General features: G+C 39.7%; 1 protein-coding gene across 1 annotated transcript; it reads left to right on the top strand.

The window, feature by feature from the left end:
• Window positions 1-4,364: 4,364 nt before the first annotated feature.
• On the top strand, window positions 4,365-8,303 carry AKAP3 (A-kinase anchoring protein 3; the record flags this gene model as incomplete). Its single annotated transcript, XM_080609941.1, is given in 4 exon segments — window positions 4,365-4,541; window positions 6,651-6,836; window positions 7,899-8,066; window positions 8,070-8,303. Coding segments are annotated over 4 exon segments (765 nt in total).
• Between the last annotated feature and the right edge of the window lie 11,242 nt (window positions 8,304-19,545).

A 19,545-nucleotide genomic window follows, 5' to 3' on the forward strand; every position in this document is an offset into this window, starting at 1 on the left:
GATAGCACACAGGTATGTGAAAGTGGCTCTCCAATTCCTGCATCTCATACGCACACCTTGATCCAAGTCAGAGCCTGTTGCTGTGGGGTCTTGACCCTTAATTGTTCTTTACAGTGGCATAAGCATCCATGGAAAGTGCTTTTATAGCAAATTCTAAGCTTGGACTAGAAGGAGAAGGATGAATAAGGCAAAGGACCATAAATTAGGAGATGTGTCTGCTATGCTTGTCACCCACTGATTTTAGGAGAGATGAACCAGAGCTCTGTGGCTTCCACTCTCTATTTCTAAAATAATATCTTCCTTTTTCAGCAGTGCTATTGTAGGGATAAGATGTGCTAGTTGACCAGAGATGCTTATGTCTTATGGTGATGTAATCATAAAAAAACTCAGTAAGATAATGGACACATTCAACTTGTTATGGCTCCAATTACAAGTTAACTGGGTTAAATGTGCAATACACAGGGAGGTGAATTTGATTTGGAACAATTTGGAACATCGTATTGCTGATTAAGGACTATCTCACTGTATTTGAATCCCAGGGAAGTTAGAGCCAAACGTCTAAAAGCAGCCTCAGGGCTAATGATCACCTAAAATGTGTGAGGATTTATTAAGAGTCCCATGCTGAGTGTTTCTGGCATCTCTCACATCTCCCACATCCAGGAACAGCAAGCTTAGTTACAAATGTTGACTTTAAGGGCTGGCAGGTATGAATGGCATGCCTCAGTTTCCACACAACCCTGCCTGTACCCTTGGTCTCCTTGTGGCCTTACTGTTGTTATGGAAATACTGATGTCACTCTGCTTTCTGGCTGGAGCAAGATAAGCAGGAGACCAAAGAGCCTGTCTGGTAGGAACAACTCAAACAACCCATCCATTGAGAACCTCTGGGCCCAACAAACACACTGGTGCTACTGAGATAGGAAAGTCCAGTCGATTCTTCAGATGATTCAGTGCATGTACAGGATAAATAAGAGCGTGAGTTCATGCCTGGAAGACCCCATTTGCTGTCTGATTTCACCATTCTTTGAATTCATCTGGCTGTTTCAGAGGTTTAAGAAATGTCTCTAGACTGTTTGCTTCTGAAACTTCTGCTTGCCATAGTCTGCTTTGTCCATAATGTGGCTTCTTCAGGAGGTTTGTGAGGGTACAGCAGATACTCTTCTTCCTCTGAAAATTTCTTCCTTTTCCACTGGGTTTCTCTGCCGAGGTGTTTGGCTGGCTTAGGCCAGCAGCCAGGAGGGGTGCAGGGTGAAAGGCAGGAAGTAGCTCTGCTCTGTGCTTGCAGTATTGCATCTACTTCATCATACCTTGCATCTGTTTCATTTGCTAACTCCTGAGCAGTGTTTGGTTTGTAAAATATTAGGTAATTTCCCCAAGGTGTTAACTTCTCATGCTGCAATTGAGGCACCCCATAAATCAGAATGAAAGCCATTTCTAAGCGGAGGAAAACAGACATATGCTGCAGAGATCTCTGCATAATAGGCTGTTTCCTGTGATGCTACTTATGAATTTGACTTAGATGAAGCTAGACTATATACTGTAGATGGCAGAAGGGGATCACAGCATTGCTGGTGGATCAAGCACAGGGTTAGCCCTCAGGAGACCAAGGGCATGTTCCCAGTTTTGCTGCTCATCTGCTCCATGATAAAAGAAGTCACATCACACTGTCACACCTCAGCTTCCATGATAAAAGAAGTCACATCACACTGTCACACCTCAGCTTCCCCACCCATAAAGTGGAATAATGATGCCTGCTTTGTGAAACGCTTACTTAGAAATATACTAATGGAAAGCACTATGTTAGAATAAAGTACTGATAATATTGTTATTGGTTAACTTTGTTTCCTAGAGGCAGCATATTTTTATACATAGCCCAAGCTTCCTCTGAATCTATAGAATTATGTATATTATATATATGATAATAATATAATATATGCTAATACATTATATAATATATATAATAGAGTTTATATAGAATTATAACTTTTATAAAACCCATTGTGTTTGGGGATTTTTAATTGTTTCTGAGTTATTGTTTTCTTTATCTGATATTGTTTTCTTTATTCTTCTAATAATGGTATCCTAAGTTATTCCAGTCTCCCTACAAATTGTCTTTCTCATAGTGTACAACAGTGACAAACTGAGAAAAACAGATGTGACCATCTCATGTTAAGACCTACATAAACAAAATATTTTAGTGCTGACAATAAAAGCTTGGGTTTAGATAAACTAAAAGCTACAGTGGGTTAAATTCAGCCTCAGTTGAAATTGATGTTAAACCTACATGTGGGGCCTCTGGGACAGATATGTCATAGGAAGAAGAAGGTGAGGGCACACAGCAACCACATCTCCTGGAACTCGCACCATGGTGCAGAGGGAAAAGGTGGTGCTTACAGCACACATACATTACATGCCACCAGTGTGAATTTGTGGCTACTTTTTACTCCGGTGGTAACCCCAGGGAAAGCAGTGAGCACCTACTTCCTTTGTCCTTCCACTAAATCTTGGGTGTAAGCTAATCCTTGCACTGTCCTGGATCCTACTCGGCATATCTGACCCAGTGTCAGAGTCCGATACTCCCTAGTTAGGTGCTTTTAGATATTCCACACTTGGTGGTGGGTGTAGTGAGGGTTGTTAATGTTTAATACCAGATTTACTTACCTGAAATTATTTGACATTACATAGGGTTTTGATTAAGCAGAATGACATAGCGATGTATGTAAATCAGAATGCAAATTACACTTCACAGACTATAGTAAGTGCAGTAGACAGCTGACTCACAATACAAACATATTTCTCATCATGTCTCTGTAATATGCTCGCTATCATAATGGTGGGCATCCTCTGCTGCTGGGAAGTAATATGAGATTCGAAGCCATCTTAGGCACAGGACAAGGAAGATTTTGGTTAGAAGTCTCAGAAGTGACTAGTCCAGAACTATTTCAAAGAGGTTTCTCATGTATACACTCCTCATCCTGGTCTGGCTAAGGCAGGAGGGAAGACATTTGCAACTCTTGTTTAATTCAGGGATGAGCAGTTCTATAGGGGTTGATTCACACACCTGATGTGTTATTCAACAGCCACCCTTGGGTCCCCTTTATGTCAAGGGAAGTTCAGGTTCCTATGCAACGGGTCCTTCACCCCATGCATTCTTCCCTGAGCTTCATGAACACACTGCCCTGGAAAGCACGCCTCCCTTCAGAGGCTTTTTTCATTGTAGGGGCTCAGTGATCAGTCACACCCAGGATCTGTGACTGATTACCTCAGTCATCAACATGCATCTCTTTATGTTGTCTGTAATCCATAAGTCTTAATTTACAGCCGCTCTTCCTCAGCCAGCACCAATTGCCTTATCTGGTGAGAGATTCACTTTCTAGATAGATTGGGGTGAATGAATCTTCCTTTACAGTTAGGTTCAATGACAGGAAGATATCCCTGAGGCTTCCCATTTATCCTCTTGCTGAACTGCACTGACAGAACTGTTATTCTTGGTCCCCTTTGCTTTTCAGCAAGGTAGGATGCTGAAGGTAAGCTGGGTGGAATTAATTGAGCTGGGTTTTTTTTCTAATTTAAAATTACACAATCAACTTGAAAATTAGTCATTTCCAAAGTAAAATTAATAAAAAGAATGACTGCCACTGTATCTGTTCTTGAGATTTCCGTATCAGGATTTTGTAATCCAAGATGGAAGCATTTTGTCCCTCCTCTAGCAATATGAAACACTCAAAGTAGGAAATTGTATGAGAAGATGATACGATTGAAAAGGCAATCCAGCTATATGTCAAATGCACAAAATACTTGATAGAAAATTCAAATACCCCTCATGGCTCCTATTGGTAATACTGGGTGTTTTTTCTAACATTATATAAATGAAAAATATCCATGGGAAAGAGAAGAACTCTGCAGTTATCAACATTCCTCTATTTCACTATATTGATAGCCAAGCCATTCCAATAGAATTAATCCAAATTCAGAAGCAATAGTGCTGCACACTAGAATTTCTAGGGCATTTTGTGGTATTTTTTAAAACTGAGATTTCATTAATTGCAATAGGACAGGACAGCTTGTGTTATGTGAATGCATTCTCTTTCAAACATGGACATTTGCCAAAGTGCCCTTGGTGGACAGGCTCTCTGAAATCAACAGAAATCCTCAAAACTGTAAAATTAACCATCTGCATAAGACTTGGAAGGATCTGGAGCATTTAAACTTTGGAGCCTGACTCTTTGTCAACACTGTTGGATAAAGCTAGTCATATAATGTCTGTTCAGTGAATTATATTTTGGTTAATACTTTGCCATAAATGCAGTTGTTACAAACTAGTTTATATAGAAAATGGAAAAAAAAAAAATCCTTTGGAGAAAGATGAACATAGGATATTGGGACAAAGATATTTTACATAGCATGAAAGGATTGGCATTTGAATTATGTATGCTACAAGAGGAAGAGACTATCATAACATTTAACAAAGTGGATGTTCTCTCTGCAAATACTGATTTTCAAGCAGCACATATCAGAGCTACTGCTCATGCACCTACGAAGGTAGGTAGATACCTCAGTGTGTACAAGGCTAGACTTACAGACTTCGTTGCTTTAGCAAATTCATACCCATGGACTAAATGAGAGCCCAGTTAAACCCAGCAGATTATCTAAAATGTCACTTTTTACCAAATGAAAACAAGGAAGAATTTGATAGGTTCTTGTTTTGCTCCCTTTCTCTTTTTCACACTATTCAGTTACTATTTCAGCAGCTAACAAGATTTTCCAAATACTAATAATATTGCTGCATTTGATATATGTGGCTCTTGAATGCATTGTGACACCCCCAGTAGAGATATAAATTAGCAAAAGCAGAGTGCTAGTGCTGCCATCCACAAAGATATCTTAAAAACAATTTTTGTCCATTTAATAGTCTAATTATATATGACTGCTTACAGAAGCTTTTTGTGGAAAAGCTGAGGAACATCACAATCTTCCAGCCTGTTACAAGCACAAAAAGATAAGTTATTTCAAAAACTTCATTTAAATACAGCTCATCTCCAGAAGAGTCAAGAGGCATTTTCTGGAGCAAAAGCATTAGATTACAACTTTTTACTCCATTATAAATCTGCGTGTAATATACTCACTTGCATGAATTAAAAAAAGTCAAGCTCAAGCTACAAAAGCTTCTTTTATTTTTGATACTTGTATTTTCATTCAGATGAAGATTTTTGTAACACCTTCCTTTGCTCTTCTTTTACTGAAAATCCCATTTTCAGTGTTTGAGTCTGTCCATAAATGCAAATAAAATATAAAACTACCACATTAAATTCTGACTTTTCTCTAGTGAAAAATTGAAAACTTTGTATTTCCACTATTCACTACATGCCAACAAAACGCTTCTCTTTTTTTCCATATACATGCCTTTCTTGGGTTTTTATTTTTTTAACTCACTGATATCTGATAATATTGACTAGCTGCAGAGCCAAAGAGCGCTGTGAGGTGGATCATTATATTCTTGGTGGTAAGACAGGACAGAATTGGACAGTAAGAAACATGTTTCTTCTAATTATTTTGTAAATGCATCTGCAGGTAGAAAAAGCAACCAAAGAAGCAAGAAAGAGGATTGTGTCTGATTAAGTATTTTTAAGAAAGTTACACCTCTGCCTTGTTAAATTTGCTAATAGGAAGAACACTCTGTACTACAAAATACCAAATGTTTGTACGATTGCATCGCAACTTCGGATTCTTCTCACTGCTTAAATCTGGGACTGCCATCCCTTGAATGTAGGACTGTCGCTGATGCTTACATAACAGTAGTTACTGCTGCTTTGCAGTAAGGAATTTGGTGTCTAAATAAGGGAAAGCACAATTCTTCAGTGTCTTTTACTGTAAAGTGGGTAAGCACATGCAGAGAACTGAGGCATAGAATTCCTCATCTTACACATATATTTTCTTATCAGCCAAAGTAAACTGTTGCATACTTTTTCAGACTGTGTTCCTCAGTGCTAAATAACATTATCCTTGGCATAAGCAAGGAGTATTTGAATTGAGGTTCACTGTGTAAATTCAAACCAAGTAATTTTGAGTTAACGCTAAGCCTGGGTAGTTTTGGACTAGCTCTTTCAAACTGCTCAGCAAAGGTGCTCTGGTTTCTTAGGGTAACTATAAAGGTTCATTTCCTGTATATGAGGACTTGGATGTCAATGGGGACTGGTTCTAGAAGCATATATAGTTCAGTCTGCATTCTCTGCATAATGATCTCTGCATAAATTTAGAATTTTGACTGAACATTCTTTGACACTAATATCTCTTCAAATTCAAGTGGCTGCATACCCTGATTTTAACAGAATGTTTGAATTTTGTTTAACTTACAAATGCTGACACAAAGATTGATAGAGAAAAAAAAGCAAAACTGCATGTTGTGGGTTGTTTGCAATAGCTTTAAAGAGAAAACAGATATGGGATAATTGGAAAATCCCATTTCTAAGAATTCTAGAAATTGAAAAATAAAGAACAGGTGAGAGGAAAAATGGGTAGAAAGAAGAAGAGGCCATGGACAAATAATGTTTTTTCTACTGAAAGATTTTTGCTTGAACATGAAAACCAGTCCAAATCCAACGGAGCCAGAGGGCATAGAGGGTGAAGCCACTGCTTGAAGGCAAGTGAGAGCTAGAAGAGGCTTCCTTTTATGCTGACAGACTCTCTAACCTTGCCATTGCAATGGCACATAAAGAGATTAATGAAAAGCGAGATGACCCTGACCCCTGTTTTGCTGTTCTTGGAAAGCCTAGTCATAAATCTGTTGGAGTGGGTACAAATAAAGATAAAAATAATCCATCAGCAAATGTTACCCTTGTCAATACAAAAAAAAAAACCCTAAATATGAAGAGGGTCCACCTTCCAAGATGACATTTTTTTATAAAACAATAAACCAGTCTTCCAATATAAATTAATTTACCCAAAAGAGAAGGGTAGCACACCAGGAGAAGGAAAAAGCCATCACAAAAACATTTTGGCCAGGATGAATTTGCAAGTATTTTAAGCAAAGAGAACCTAATTTATGCAAACAATACGGTTTAAGTCGTGGTGGTCTCAGTTATGAAAACCATGGAAGGTCAGGCAAATTACTCAAATATAGTTTGTATTATGCTGAAAACTTGTTACTGAATGCCTCAGTTTCAGGCTTAATACACTTGTGTATGAAAAATGTATGTGACACAGCAGGCAAGCTTTTGACTAATTCCAATTTTGTTTCATCAAAACAAAGCTAAATCATTCATCCGAGCCAGTCATAAGGCTGCAAAAACTGTACAAGCCACATTGCACTATCAAGGTGGAATGAAAATGATTCAAAAACCTGGAGGAGACAACATCTAGCATTTGCTCTGTGAAGACAGGTTCAAGAACAGATGCAAAGGCTCGGAATTGAGGTCTGCAGCAACAAGGACTGAAATATTGCCAAAAGAAAAGGAAATTACCTGTATGGATGCAGTGAGTGACCACATTATTAAGCAAGGGTTGCCAAATCTTGTCAAATTCATGGGCTTGATTGTGATTCTATTATTGTCCATAGATTGTCATCTAATCTATCAGAAAAATGCCAACAAGAAAGCAACAGAAAGTGGCAATGCTAGCAACACAGGTCCCACTGCCTTTGGGTTGTTATTACAGGGGTGTCATGACCCCACCTTCCAAACATTTTCAGAAAGATGTCAGGATCTGTCTAAAGAAGCTGACAAACCAGATTCACACAAGTCAGACACTGGAAGGCAGAAGCCCAAAAATGATATGTCCAGTTAATGCTAATCCAGAAGTTAAGAAACATAAATGGAAGAGGGAGTTTGTTTGCAAAGTAGAATGTCAACCTAGAAATCCAGTTGTTGATAAACAAAACAAAATACTGGCAAAACCACTAAGGGACCTGTTGGCCTCTCAGACACTGAGCAATCATATGAAGAGGCCATATCTGGACTGACTAAAATGCTTCCTGATCAACAAGATCTGAGAAGAGAAGGCAGCAGCAATCCGCAATTTACTGGTAGTCTGGTGGATACAGTGCTAAAGCTGTGTCTTATGATAGTTAAATAGAGCAGCCCTGAGTCACTTCTGGCAGTCAGGGAGCAGGGAGGATCAGTAGGCTCTAAGGGCATGGGAACTGCTGACTCTCTGACTGGATCCAGGAAGGGTACTGTATCAGGACACAGGGTGGTAGTGGTGAACCAGAATCCTTCTGAAAATGTGTGTGACAGCTCTGAGCCATCTTGCAGTGGAAGACTGCCTCTTAGGCAGACATGTCTGCACTGTACTTCTCAAAGACGATGAGTTCATGAATAAGCAAGGTAGAAATTAGAACGCAGTCGGACTTAGTTGACTGGTTAGTTCCCCCAGTCTTGCTGCCTTATGGGAAAATTTTCTCTTTTTTTCTCACAAAAGCCTTTTCTAGACATTTCTCATTTAAGAAATCAAAGACACAGAAAAATATGTACCTTTAGCTGAGCATGAAGGTGATGCATAATTATCTATATGCTTTAATTCCCACAAATTCAGTGGGTCTAATTTTAAAGGTTATAAATACATTTGCTTTCCATATTTATTACATAAACTAAAATGTTTACATTCAGAAATGTTCTAAAGGCAATGTTATAAGGAAATAGTTACATTATAAACATCATGAATTGTCCACAAACATTTTTACCCATGATACTGAATTCCTATGGATTCTGAGTATCCAAATAATTCAGAATCCCAAATTATTTTTCACTCTGTATTATGATTATTTCAGCTTGGATCATGAAGAGGAGTATGAGGGTTTTTTTGGAGTCTTCTCCCCATTACTAATGACTTAGCAAACAGCAGCTCTTCATCTCTTATAATCATTTCGTTTGGCTGCCTCTTGCAGAATGCAGCCATGGAGAATGCAAGCCTCCAACAGCAGGGTGGAGGTAGAGAGCTGAGATGCAACTGCTGCATCACACTCACTCACATACACAGACACATGCATGTGCACAGCCTCTTCAGTTCCCCTTTTATTAATTGACTTTATCAGTACACCTGGTATATCATATCTGTATATAGCTTCTGGTATATAACACACTTCTGTTTGTATTCCTTGTTTTCTGCAGCTTCAGAAAATGTCAGAGTAGAAGTGGAGAAGGGATACAATATAGGAGAAATTTTACAAGCAATGCTGAAAGGAAAGTCAGTATGATGCCTAACCCTGTTCAGTTGCCAGTCTTGAACTGACTGCTTAATATCTTGTGAGCAGGATAATCGCCTGTCGTGTCCTCACCAGCAGCATGATGCTGGGCCAGCAAAGCACTGCATGTTGGTGTTAGCCAAGCACTTAGCTGAACTCCATCATCTCGGACTCGTTTGTATAGCAGTGATTTATAAAGTTGGTATTAGTTATACTACCTCTACTTGGCAAATTTATGAATTAAAAAAAAAAAAAAAACCATGCAAAATAGCTGGGGAAACCTGTCTGAAAAAATGTCCACCACAAAATCTAACATTACCTTCCTCCTTGAAGAAAATTTTGTCTGCTTTTCTTGGCTGCCTCCATCACAGAGTTCCTATTCTTCCTGAGTATCTTTCTTCAGGCAGAGTTTGTCCAAGTAGAGAGGCACTTTACCTTGAGTTTTCAGTGTGCTTGGAGTCAAGCCAGATGCTGAGCCATTACCATGTTTGTTTCTCCTCTGTACACACTGAGTGCAATACAGCTTGATTCTCACTCTCTTTGGTAGATAACTCTTCATGAATAGAATGTGAAAGTGAGAGCATCCAAGGAAAGGCAAGCTCCTTGCTCTCTGGAGCGACTCAGGGTTTGCAGCAAACCAGCCTGTCACTCACACACCCTGGCCAATCCTTGTCCCTCAGCAAGTGCTATGGTTTTAGCATTCCTCAGACTTTGCTATTTGTCCACATGAAAGCATTTGCAAGTTTGAGACAGGTGTCTAAACAACCACGGTTTTTGCTCTGTAATACATAGTCTGTTCCTTAGAAATGTGCTAGTGACATGAGAAAAATCACAGAGATGCAGGAAGAGCATGTTGTGACACAAATTTAGGGACTGGAGGTTAAAAGTGATATCAGGAAAGACAGAATTTAGAGAAATGTAAGGCAGCTGTAAAAAAGAAACAAACCTGAAATACAAATACACAGTGGAAAGCATTAGCCAGGGAAACAGCATCAAAAGAGACCAAGGAGTGGCAGTGAAGATCAGTTGAGATGTGTTTTCAATACACTATTATAGAGAGGCAGAGAGACTATAATGAAATAATGTTAAGATCTGACTTAACAGAATACAAGTATACCATAGTCCTCAGTTGTACACCACCAAAAGATTGCTCCTTCAACAGTAAATCTAGTCCAAGACTCTACTTTAATAGAAAAATACTGAAATAATGGAGCAAACTTAAAGGACAGAAAATTAATAATGGGCTACAAAATGTGATTTTTTTGAATAATTAAATATATATATGTGGGTTATAAGATTTCATGTCAATAGATGTATAAGATGATGTCTGCTTGTGCAAGAGATCTTGAAAAATTAAAGCAAGAAGGGAACTTACTTACCAATGTACTAGAAGGCATAACTAAAATAACAGGTAAAGTAAATACTAGTAAGTAATCACAACCCTTCATTAAGATTTATAACTGCGTACTTCATAGCTGATCCTGGCTAATTATTTCTGCTACTTCATAAGTACTTACATAGCCAGTAGATATACATTAAGGTTACAAAGAAGGTCAGTGAATTGAGAACTCACTCATTTCTGTTTCTTGCAGCCTATTTGCATTTTTGCCCAAGTTTGATCGTGTTTGCACTAGCATTAAATCTGAAATGACTCTGTTGAGTTCAGTAAATAAACTGACCCTCTGTAACCTAAAGGACTCTTGCCACAGAACTAGGACTGTACTGGGGAGACAGCATGAGTCTTGGGTGACCTGGGCTGTATCTTCCCAAATGGCTCAGCTCCCTGCATGGCAGATTTTGACAATCCAGTGTTTCTCAGCAAGAAACTGGCACAGCTTGTGCCAGTAGTCATATTGTATTTGCCACCACTGAAGGGCCTCAAACAGGATCATGCACAATAAACTCAGTAAATGATTTTGTCCAACACAGCTTCTCTGTGCTCAATCTAGTAAAGCCCAACATCAGACCCCTTCCATATGTTCATAAGATACAGTGATAGAAAGAAAAAATATCAGATAACAAAATTCCTTTCACAGTGAACAGGAAAAGTTTCTTGGAGAATAGCAGTCTGCACAGCTGGAGGACCACACAGATCAACCTCATTTGCCAGAGTATAGCAATGATCTCATTTCAGTGCATGATGTAGTTAAAACAGGGAGGTCTAATTAAAGCTTGCTTTGGATGGTGAAATAATATCAAGAGCAGGGAGAAGTGGAAGGACTGGCTTATTCTGTGGTTATCGTCTTAACAGAGCTAGGAGGCAGACTTCTCAGATTGTAAGTTAGTTCCTTTGGAAACATTACTTTCTGTTTCCTTACAAATGGACAAGTAAGAGCTGTCAAGAGCCTGTGGGAACATCCAACTGGAGTATTTAGAAAAGGACACAACAATCACGAAGTGAGTAGTCAGGGCAAAGGGAACCAAGTTAATTTCTATATTTGGTAACAGGGCATCTAACTCCTGCATGTAAGTACAAATAGGTTCACAATGGGAGTCTATAAATCTCACTCGGAGCAAACATAGACTTTCCTATTGCTGCCATCAGCTGATGTAAGGCCTTTCATGAAGTTGTACTGTGCTTGGCCTTGTGCTTATGACAGGAGCTGCTGAGTGTGCCACTGACAGAACAGAAAACTTCGTGTTAAAACATCTAAAACATTGCTTCTGGATGCTGAGGAAATAAAAGTCTCTGAAATTAATACGTTGTTTTTCCCTGTAACTAGGTAAAAAAGTGCTGCTAACAGTACACTGGGTGGGGTGTAGTATTTCTGTCATTTCCATCTACCCACATTTTAAAGTTCCTTGCATAAGCAAGGGTCTGGAGTTCGTATTGATTGCTCTTATCAGATGGAGAAGGAATTTTCCTCAATGGCTTGAGATCTCCCTGTGAACAGACATGTGGGGAACACAGCTGGTAGCCAGTGCAGGTCTAATAATTTGAAATAATTGCAAAACTACCAGATGGTGAATATCTGCGTTTGTAGGGTTTTTAGCAGTTCTTCATGCTGCTTTCTATGATTTGTCTCATCACCTGAATTCTTCCCCACCTCCTTGCCTAGTTTTTTCTCCTAGGTAATCTCAGAAATTTTGAATATCCAGTATTGGTGCAATTCTGTGTCCACAGAAGCCAGCAAAGGGAATCTTGATGTTTGCTAATGTTAGTGAACCAGAACCTTGCCCAGACTGCCTTACTACACATAAATGGGGGAGGGATGGAAGGGTGCCTGTTACCTCACTCACTCTGTTGGAAAACAGTGTTCAGCCAGACTGCCATAAGGCCGTATCTCCAGAGCTGACTGTTAGTCTCCAGATGAAGCTTCGGGGACTCAACATCAAAGCTATATCCCAGGGCAGGTGGTCAGTTTAATTTTGCATGATAAAATAGCATGAATTTCTAAACACTTCCAGCCAAATTTTCAATGGAGGTATAAATCAGCTGGTAGACTGTTACTGTGAGTGCTGGGGGATTTATTTGTGTGCCTCATTTGCAGCAGCAGCAAACCTGAATTTGAAAGTCCCAGCTGAGCTCCATCCTTTACAGTGGTGCTTTAAACACATCTATCTAATGCTGCAGTCCTCAATCACCCAGAAGACTCCTTTGTAACATAAATGATTTCCAGGTTTCACTTTCCCACTGAGGATATTATTTCAGATTATATTTCCCCAAGTATGTTAGCATGCATTTTCCAAGCTGAATCCTGTTTTATTTTCAGCCCACGTTTCAAATGCCTGTATGTTATTTCTCTGTCATCTTTCATTTGCAGTTCTTCATCTCATATGTATATTTTCTTAAACTTTAGTTTGTATATAAATGGATTTAAAACATTACTGCACACCTTCCCAAGTTTAGCATGTTCTTGGCTAACTATCCTTTCTGTTTGTAGGCACAGAATCAAAGAAGATAAATTTGCAGGAGACCTGAAGAGGTCTCCTGGTGTATTCTCTTGCTCTGCCATAACATCAGCACTATCTAAATTTTTCCCAGCAAACGTTTGCCTGGTCTCTGCTTAAAAGTCTCCCAAATTAAAAATTCCATTGTATCTCTAGGCAATGTATTCTGTCCTATTCTATTAAACCAACCTTACCAATAGTTTAACTCTTCCCTGAAAGATCTGCAGTCACTGAATAATCACTTTGATCCTTCATCTCAACCAGTTTTCATTCCAGTGTCTTCTTGCAAGTTGACCTGAAATCCATGTCCGCTTAAAGATATGCTTCTGAGTAATTTTCAGCAAGGGTGAAAAAAGGAATATTAAGACTTCCTTAGACTGTTAAGGAACTGAAAGACTTAGACTGAAATACTGTTAAGGAACAGTCTCGTTATTATATTTTTTTGTTTGTTTTCCAGGTTTAACTTGGGAGTAGTCTGTAACAAAAGAGGATTTAAGAAGAGTTCTCAAGGCAGCCTTTGACTTGCCATTTAAAGAAAGTTTAACACACAAAGGCATCTTAGGAAACATTTTATACAAAAGACATAGTGAGAGCAGATTCTAAGAAATCTCAGTGGTATTTGGCAATGTAGTGGTTGTAGGTCAGTCCTGGGAATTTTATGTTGAAGCAGCAGTTCACTGCTGATAAAGGGAGTCAGCCTGACAGGCACAGTGACTTCAGCCTGTAGCCCTCTGGACCAAATACCTTTTGGAAGACATAGTGGGATTTACATTCATCTGGCTGTTCCTCCAGATCTCTCAGAGGGGGGCATGTGTTGGCTGATAAATTCATTATTATTGCCCTCATGCCCTTTCCTTCCTGGTTGTTTAACTCCAGACCACTATGAAGAATGAGAAATATTTTGCAGCTATTGGTCACTTAGCACGTTACTGCAACCATCTTTTTGCTTAATGTGACTTACTGAATAGCCATTGGTTGGTAGCAACTTCTGGTAACTATGGGCCCCAATTGGATCTCCTCCAGTCTCTCACGGACCAATTCAGCACTCAGACAGAGAAATCTTTCCATCAACTTCAAAAAGCATTAGCTTGGGTTGCCTCCATAGACTTCACCTCTATCACAATATTCTGAGCCACATAGCTGTTACGTGAAACCTTTCAGAGTCTATCACATATCCACTAGTAAAATTAAAGACTTCCTCCAAAAGCGCCTGAAAATTGTGTTTTAATTTAATCTTAATCCATAAATATTTCACACAGCAGTACTGCTAAAGACAGTCAGGCTGCAGGCACATTAGCACAGGTCAAAGATGACCCCTGCAGGACTAATAAATGCTGGCATAATAGTTTGCTGGGGGTATGATTGTGCTGGGTCTTTAAAGAGAGATTCTACTGCCTGTAACTGAGTACCTTACAGGTTCGGATGGCTGAATGCTTTTTAGGAGTTCACAAACAGGGAGCTAGGGCTGGCAGAGAGCTGGTGAAGGACAGAATGATATTAGCACTAGTTCTCTTACTGGGATCAAGGGAAAGCTTTGCTTAGCCTGTTCATCACTCTGTGTTTAAGGGCACTTGCAAATCTCTCTCTGGACAGTGTGAAAATGCATGCATCAGCTGATCTCAGAATGACCAGTGTCTATCTGTGTTCAATTTCTCTTCTACCATTTGTTCACTCCCTTTTCTCACTTTCTTCCTTTCAGGCCACTGTTTCTCCCTGTCTTTTCTGCTCCTCCACTTATTTCACCCATATCTTTTTTCACTCCCATCTGCACTCTTCCAGCAATCAATTTGGTTGTTTGTTATAGCCTATTTATTTACATGTTATTATTTCAACTACAGTAGCACCAACAGGCCTGAACCAAGACTGGGCTCCCACTTTACAGTTTAAATGTATAGCAAGAGACAGTCCCCATCCAGAAAAGTTTATACTATCAGTGGACAAGGAAAAAGAAGCAAAATGAGTTTTCCAAGGTCCTACAGCAGGTGAGTGGCAGAGCAGAAATTAGTGCTGAAGGTTAGCTTGGTCTCCTGAGTCTCAACCTAGTCCCTGTCTGTTATATATTACTTTTCTTACTCTTTTTTTGTGTGTGAAAGTACATATTTTGGTACATATTTTGACTGTCTTCATCATCTGTCCATGCAGAACCAACCTAGGGAATGGTAGGCAGAGTTTTTGCATTATTATTGTATGGTGTTGTCTTCCCAGACTTTCACTCAGAACTTTGTCCCCAAAGTTGAGGGATCTCCTGGGATTTGCATATAGAAGTGCAATTCTGCATCTGTCTTTGCTCCAAAGCCTTGACACACTTGTGAGCAAACCTGAGCCTGTTCTCAAAGCCAAACTTGTCCACTTCTTTTCAAGCATGCTTGTAAGCTTTAAACACTCTCTGGAGAAGAGTCTGAATGCTTTCTGCTCCTTGAAGTGTGTCATAGCTCCTTTATGTAACACATATAGCACAGGGATAAGGAGAAACAACACAACCTATGCTATTTATATACCTTGGGTTCAGCTTGCTTAACTACAGAGTAGACATTCTGAGCCCTTGTTACAGCCAGTGTTGTGCATAGAAAGTCACTGAGCCTGGCTTGCTTAACCCGGCTTCTCACCTCACAGTACAGTTATAACACTTGCCATTCCTCCGCTTGCTACAGCAACTGGGAAAGATTGGGAATTAACACATATCTAGGATAAATGGCTTCAGAGCTGTGTTTCTCTTGGAGAACAAGGGATGAAATGATCTTCTTAACTTCTTTCACCTTGCCTTTGTCACCTTTGCCACCTCAGCTTTTGCTAGAAACTCTGCAGGGGTACTTCTGAGAGGTCATATGTGAAATAACCAGGAATGTCCATGCAAAAAAGCACCAAAACTAATCCTGAGAGATTTTCCATGATCCCCCCTCCTTTTTCCTAAATGTTCTCCTCACTGGCTCTAAATGTAGGGTGTTATCACTTCAACAGTCACTAGGTAAAACACAAAGCCTGTATTTTCAGTCACTTGAACAAGCGCTTGTTTAAATGGTCCTTTTCCAGCCCTGGGGAAAGAAAGCTGAATTTATAATCAGTAACTTCGTCAAAGTCAGTCTGAGCTGTATTAGCATCTAAGAAAGCAAAACAAAGTAAAACCCCAAACCCAGCACAAGCTTATTTGAGTGGCAAACAGAAGGCATAAAATTAAGAAAGAATCTCCATGGGCGGTTTCCTCTCCACAGAAAATCCTGAGCTTGGAGACATTTTGACAAGCCAAATACTGGGGTTGTATGATTATGGGTGCTGCTGTCAGTAGATTTATTTTGTGGGTCTCTTCAGAGATTATCTCCAGTTCCGTGGTTTTGTATTCTGGTGCAGGGCGCGTTTTGTATTTCGATTGCGTATGTGTTGGAGATATTCATTAGGCTTTCAGAAGGATATTCCATAGCTGTAAGCCTTTTAAATCACATACAATGTGTTTCTTATTTCCCTATGGCATTCTGCTTGCATCTGCTTGGTATGTGGAACGTCCAGGCCAGCCGCATTTCAGTGGACCGTTTGTCTCCCAGTGATGGAGCACGTGGCTGATAATACAGGGACATGTAAGCATTCATGGTGCTTTTCTTTTGAAAGCACGTGCCTAGTGTTTAACACAGTCAATACTTTTAGCGACAAAAACAAGACAGAATTGTTCTCTGTACCCAAGAAGAAGGGAAAATATTGGAGCATTTGTGCTTGCAGAAGCTTCACATTTAAGGTTCATAGAAAATAGACTTGAAATTCCTCCTCCTAAGGCAATGATGAGGTTTCACAAATAATGCTGATTTTGTTTGCTAGTTTATTTGCTAGCAGAAACCCCTGGACCTGTCTCAGTGATTACAGAATTGATGCATTCCTGCTTCACAATTACATAGTTTATTGAGGGCTGCAGCAGGCAAGCAGGGTAAAATGTGAGGAAAGGCTGCAAGAAGATCTGACAGAGAAATCCTCCTGTTGTTTCTTTTTATTATTATGATTATTTTCTGCATTCATCACAAAGGAGCAAAGAGAAAAGCCTAAGACATGGGATTCCTTAAATTCTTAAAACACCATGCAGCTGCCTAAATGCCCGTGCCTCTACCAAGTGTATTCCCACAGGTCACTAAGCATCTGAATATCTGCTGCTGGATAGATGTCCTCTGACCAGGGTGAGTGCACTGAACCCTAGCTAAGATCTATTAGTCTCCACAGGAGCACTTCATGTAGCTCATATGCAGAGTTGAGTCTAATCAGTGTTTTCAGAGCACGCTTCGTAGGTGAGGCTTCACACACAGAAGCCAGAAAACGAGTTTCTTTCCTTGCCTCGTGCTGGGCACTTGGATGAAATAGTTAACGTCCAGGGTCAAATCTCTCTTCAGCCCCAGCACATGTGTACTCATGTCTCCAAAGCAGATGGTGAATACTCAGGTCAGCTTCAGAAAAAGAGACTAAGACAGCCTCCAGCCTCCCTTCCACAGATAGCTCTGTTGCTGGATTTTTAGCTCAAAGGTGGTAATCGTAGCACACAGAGCACTGATTATGTGCTATGATTACTGGCATAGGCTGTTCCTCTTGTAGAAGGTTGTACGTTGCAAGCAGGAGCTTTCTTACGCCAAGCACAAACATCCAGAAGAGAGCTTATTGGTGGGAGGCCCAAACAGGGTAGATGCTCTCCTACAGAAGACTAACTACGCCATCTTCTATTTATTGGTGTCTACATAGGTGTTTCCTCTAGGTTTTTAGGATGCCATGTTTTGATATGCCTGACTCTCCACATGTGTTATTTTCTGGGTGCCATCTTGCTCAGTCAAGGACTCTAAATTACATTGAACGTCTTGTGTGCCTAAAAGCTATGCATCCTTTTATGGATCTAGCACAGAAAGCTTCCTTATGGGCTGGGTAGACCTGCTAGAAGAACTCCACAGAGTTATTGGGACAGCTGTTCTCCCTGCCTTCCCTTTTCAGCAGTTTACAGTTTTATGTAAAAGGGACATTGGGTGTATATTCTGCTGTTTCCAAAATTAAGACATTTAGTGAGACAGAGACTCAGCTGCATTAAGCCATAATGCTTCACAAAAAATGTGAATGTCAGTTCATAGTCACCAAGGAAATGCCATGGTTTGAGTCTTTTTACTGTTTATTAATGTTATTCGAAGATTAAAAAAAATCCCAATATTGTGCTTTTTAATAGGGAAAATGGCAGAGGTTTAGTAACTCAGAATCTTAACAAGACATAACTGCATCTATTTTGTTTCCCCACTTAAAATTTTGCACAGCATGACGGAGCAGGAGGCGCCATCAAATGGGCTCAGTATTCCCTTTCACAAATAAAGCGTGTACAAAGTGTGTCAGCATTTCAACTGGGGCCCTTCTCCTGAAGGCCTTTAATTAGTGCAGAACGCAGACTTCAGTTCTTTTGCCAGGGTAGATGAAAATGATTTTGGAAGACAGCCCAGACAGAGGAATTTGTCATAGGTTAGAACTGTTCCAACTCTAAGAACCAAGTGTACAGCTTATGCAAATCACTTTGCTAAACACAGATTCTGTGTTAATTTTTTTGAAGCTTTTTCTTTGACTAGCAACAACAGCTCACTTGCCAGATCTTGTCTGAAATCAAAAAGAAGTGATTCCTTCTCTGCACCCGAAAAAAGAAAAATGTTTCTAGTCTAAAACATGTCGAGAAAGAGATGGGATGTAAGAATAAGGCAAATGTTCATAGGAAGTAGAAATGGAAAAGCTCGATGACATCATCGCTCCATCTGCCCAGGGCCGTCGTATTCCTAAGTACAATGTGCTCCACAGTACATTGAAGATGAGGCTGGAAGAAGCACTGAGCAGTGTCTCAGACTGCACTGAAGAAATGGCTCTGAAAATTGAATGTCATACCATTTTCCTGATAACTGGCAGGTGCCGTCACCATTCCCTCCAAGAATAGCACATAAATCTGAATGTAGGTAGGTCTGGCATCTGTTTCAAATTATTAATACTGAATTTTGCTAACTGTCATCAAGTGTTATGGTTCTTTAAAATTTCCCAAAGCAGCATTCAAAATATTGACAAAATTGGCAAGAAGGCAAAGCTTGAACGTGAATTGTCCAGTTTCATGTCTTAAGTATTCCAAATGTGGGTACATACTTAGATCAGACATGAAATTCAGCTCAAAAGCAAGACGTCATATACCTTGTTCAACCACACAACTATTAGGCCTCGTTCCTGGAAATGCCTCAGAATGGCATTTGCCAATGCAGGGATTGGCAGTCACTAGCATTCAAGTCAGTACAGAGCATCAGAGAGACTTGCAGCATGATCATTTGCAGTAGAAAGTTTGTGCTCCTTTTCTTTAGATGACACATTAAATCAGAATTGAGTGACTTTGCCACCCCAGAGTACAAAACCTCATCAGATTAAGTTTATTTTGACATTTCCACTTTAAAAACTGCTTTTGAACCCCAAGGGGGAATAATTTCATTTTGGATCCACACAAAAACTTAA

Source organism: Psittacula echo (genome assembly GCF_963264785.1).
Source record: "Psittacula echo genome assembly, chromosome: 1".
Lineage (NCBI taxonomy): Eukaryota > Metazoa > Chordata > Aves > Psittaciformes > Psittacidae > Psittacula > Psittacula echo.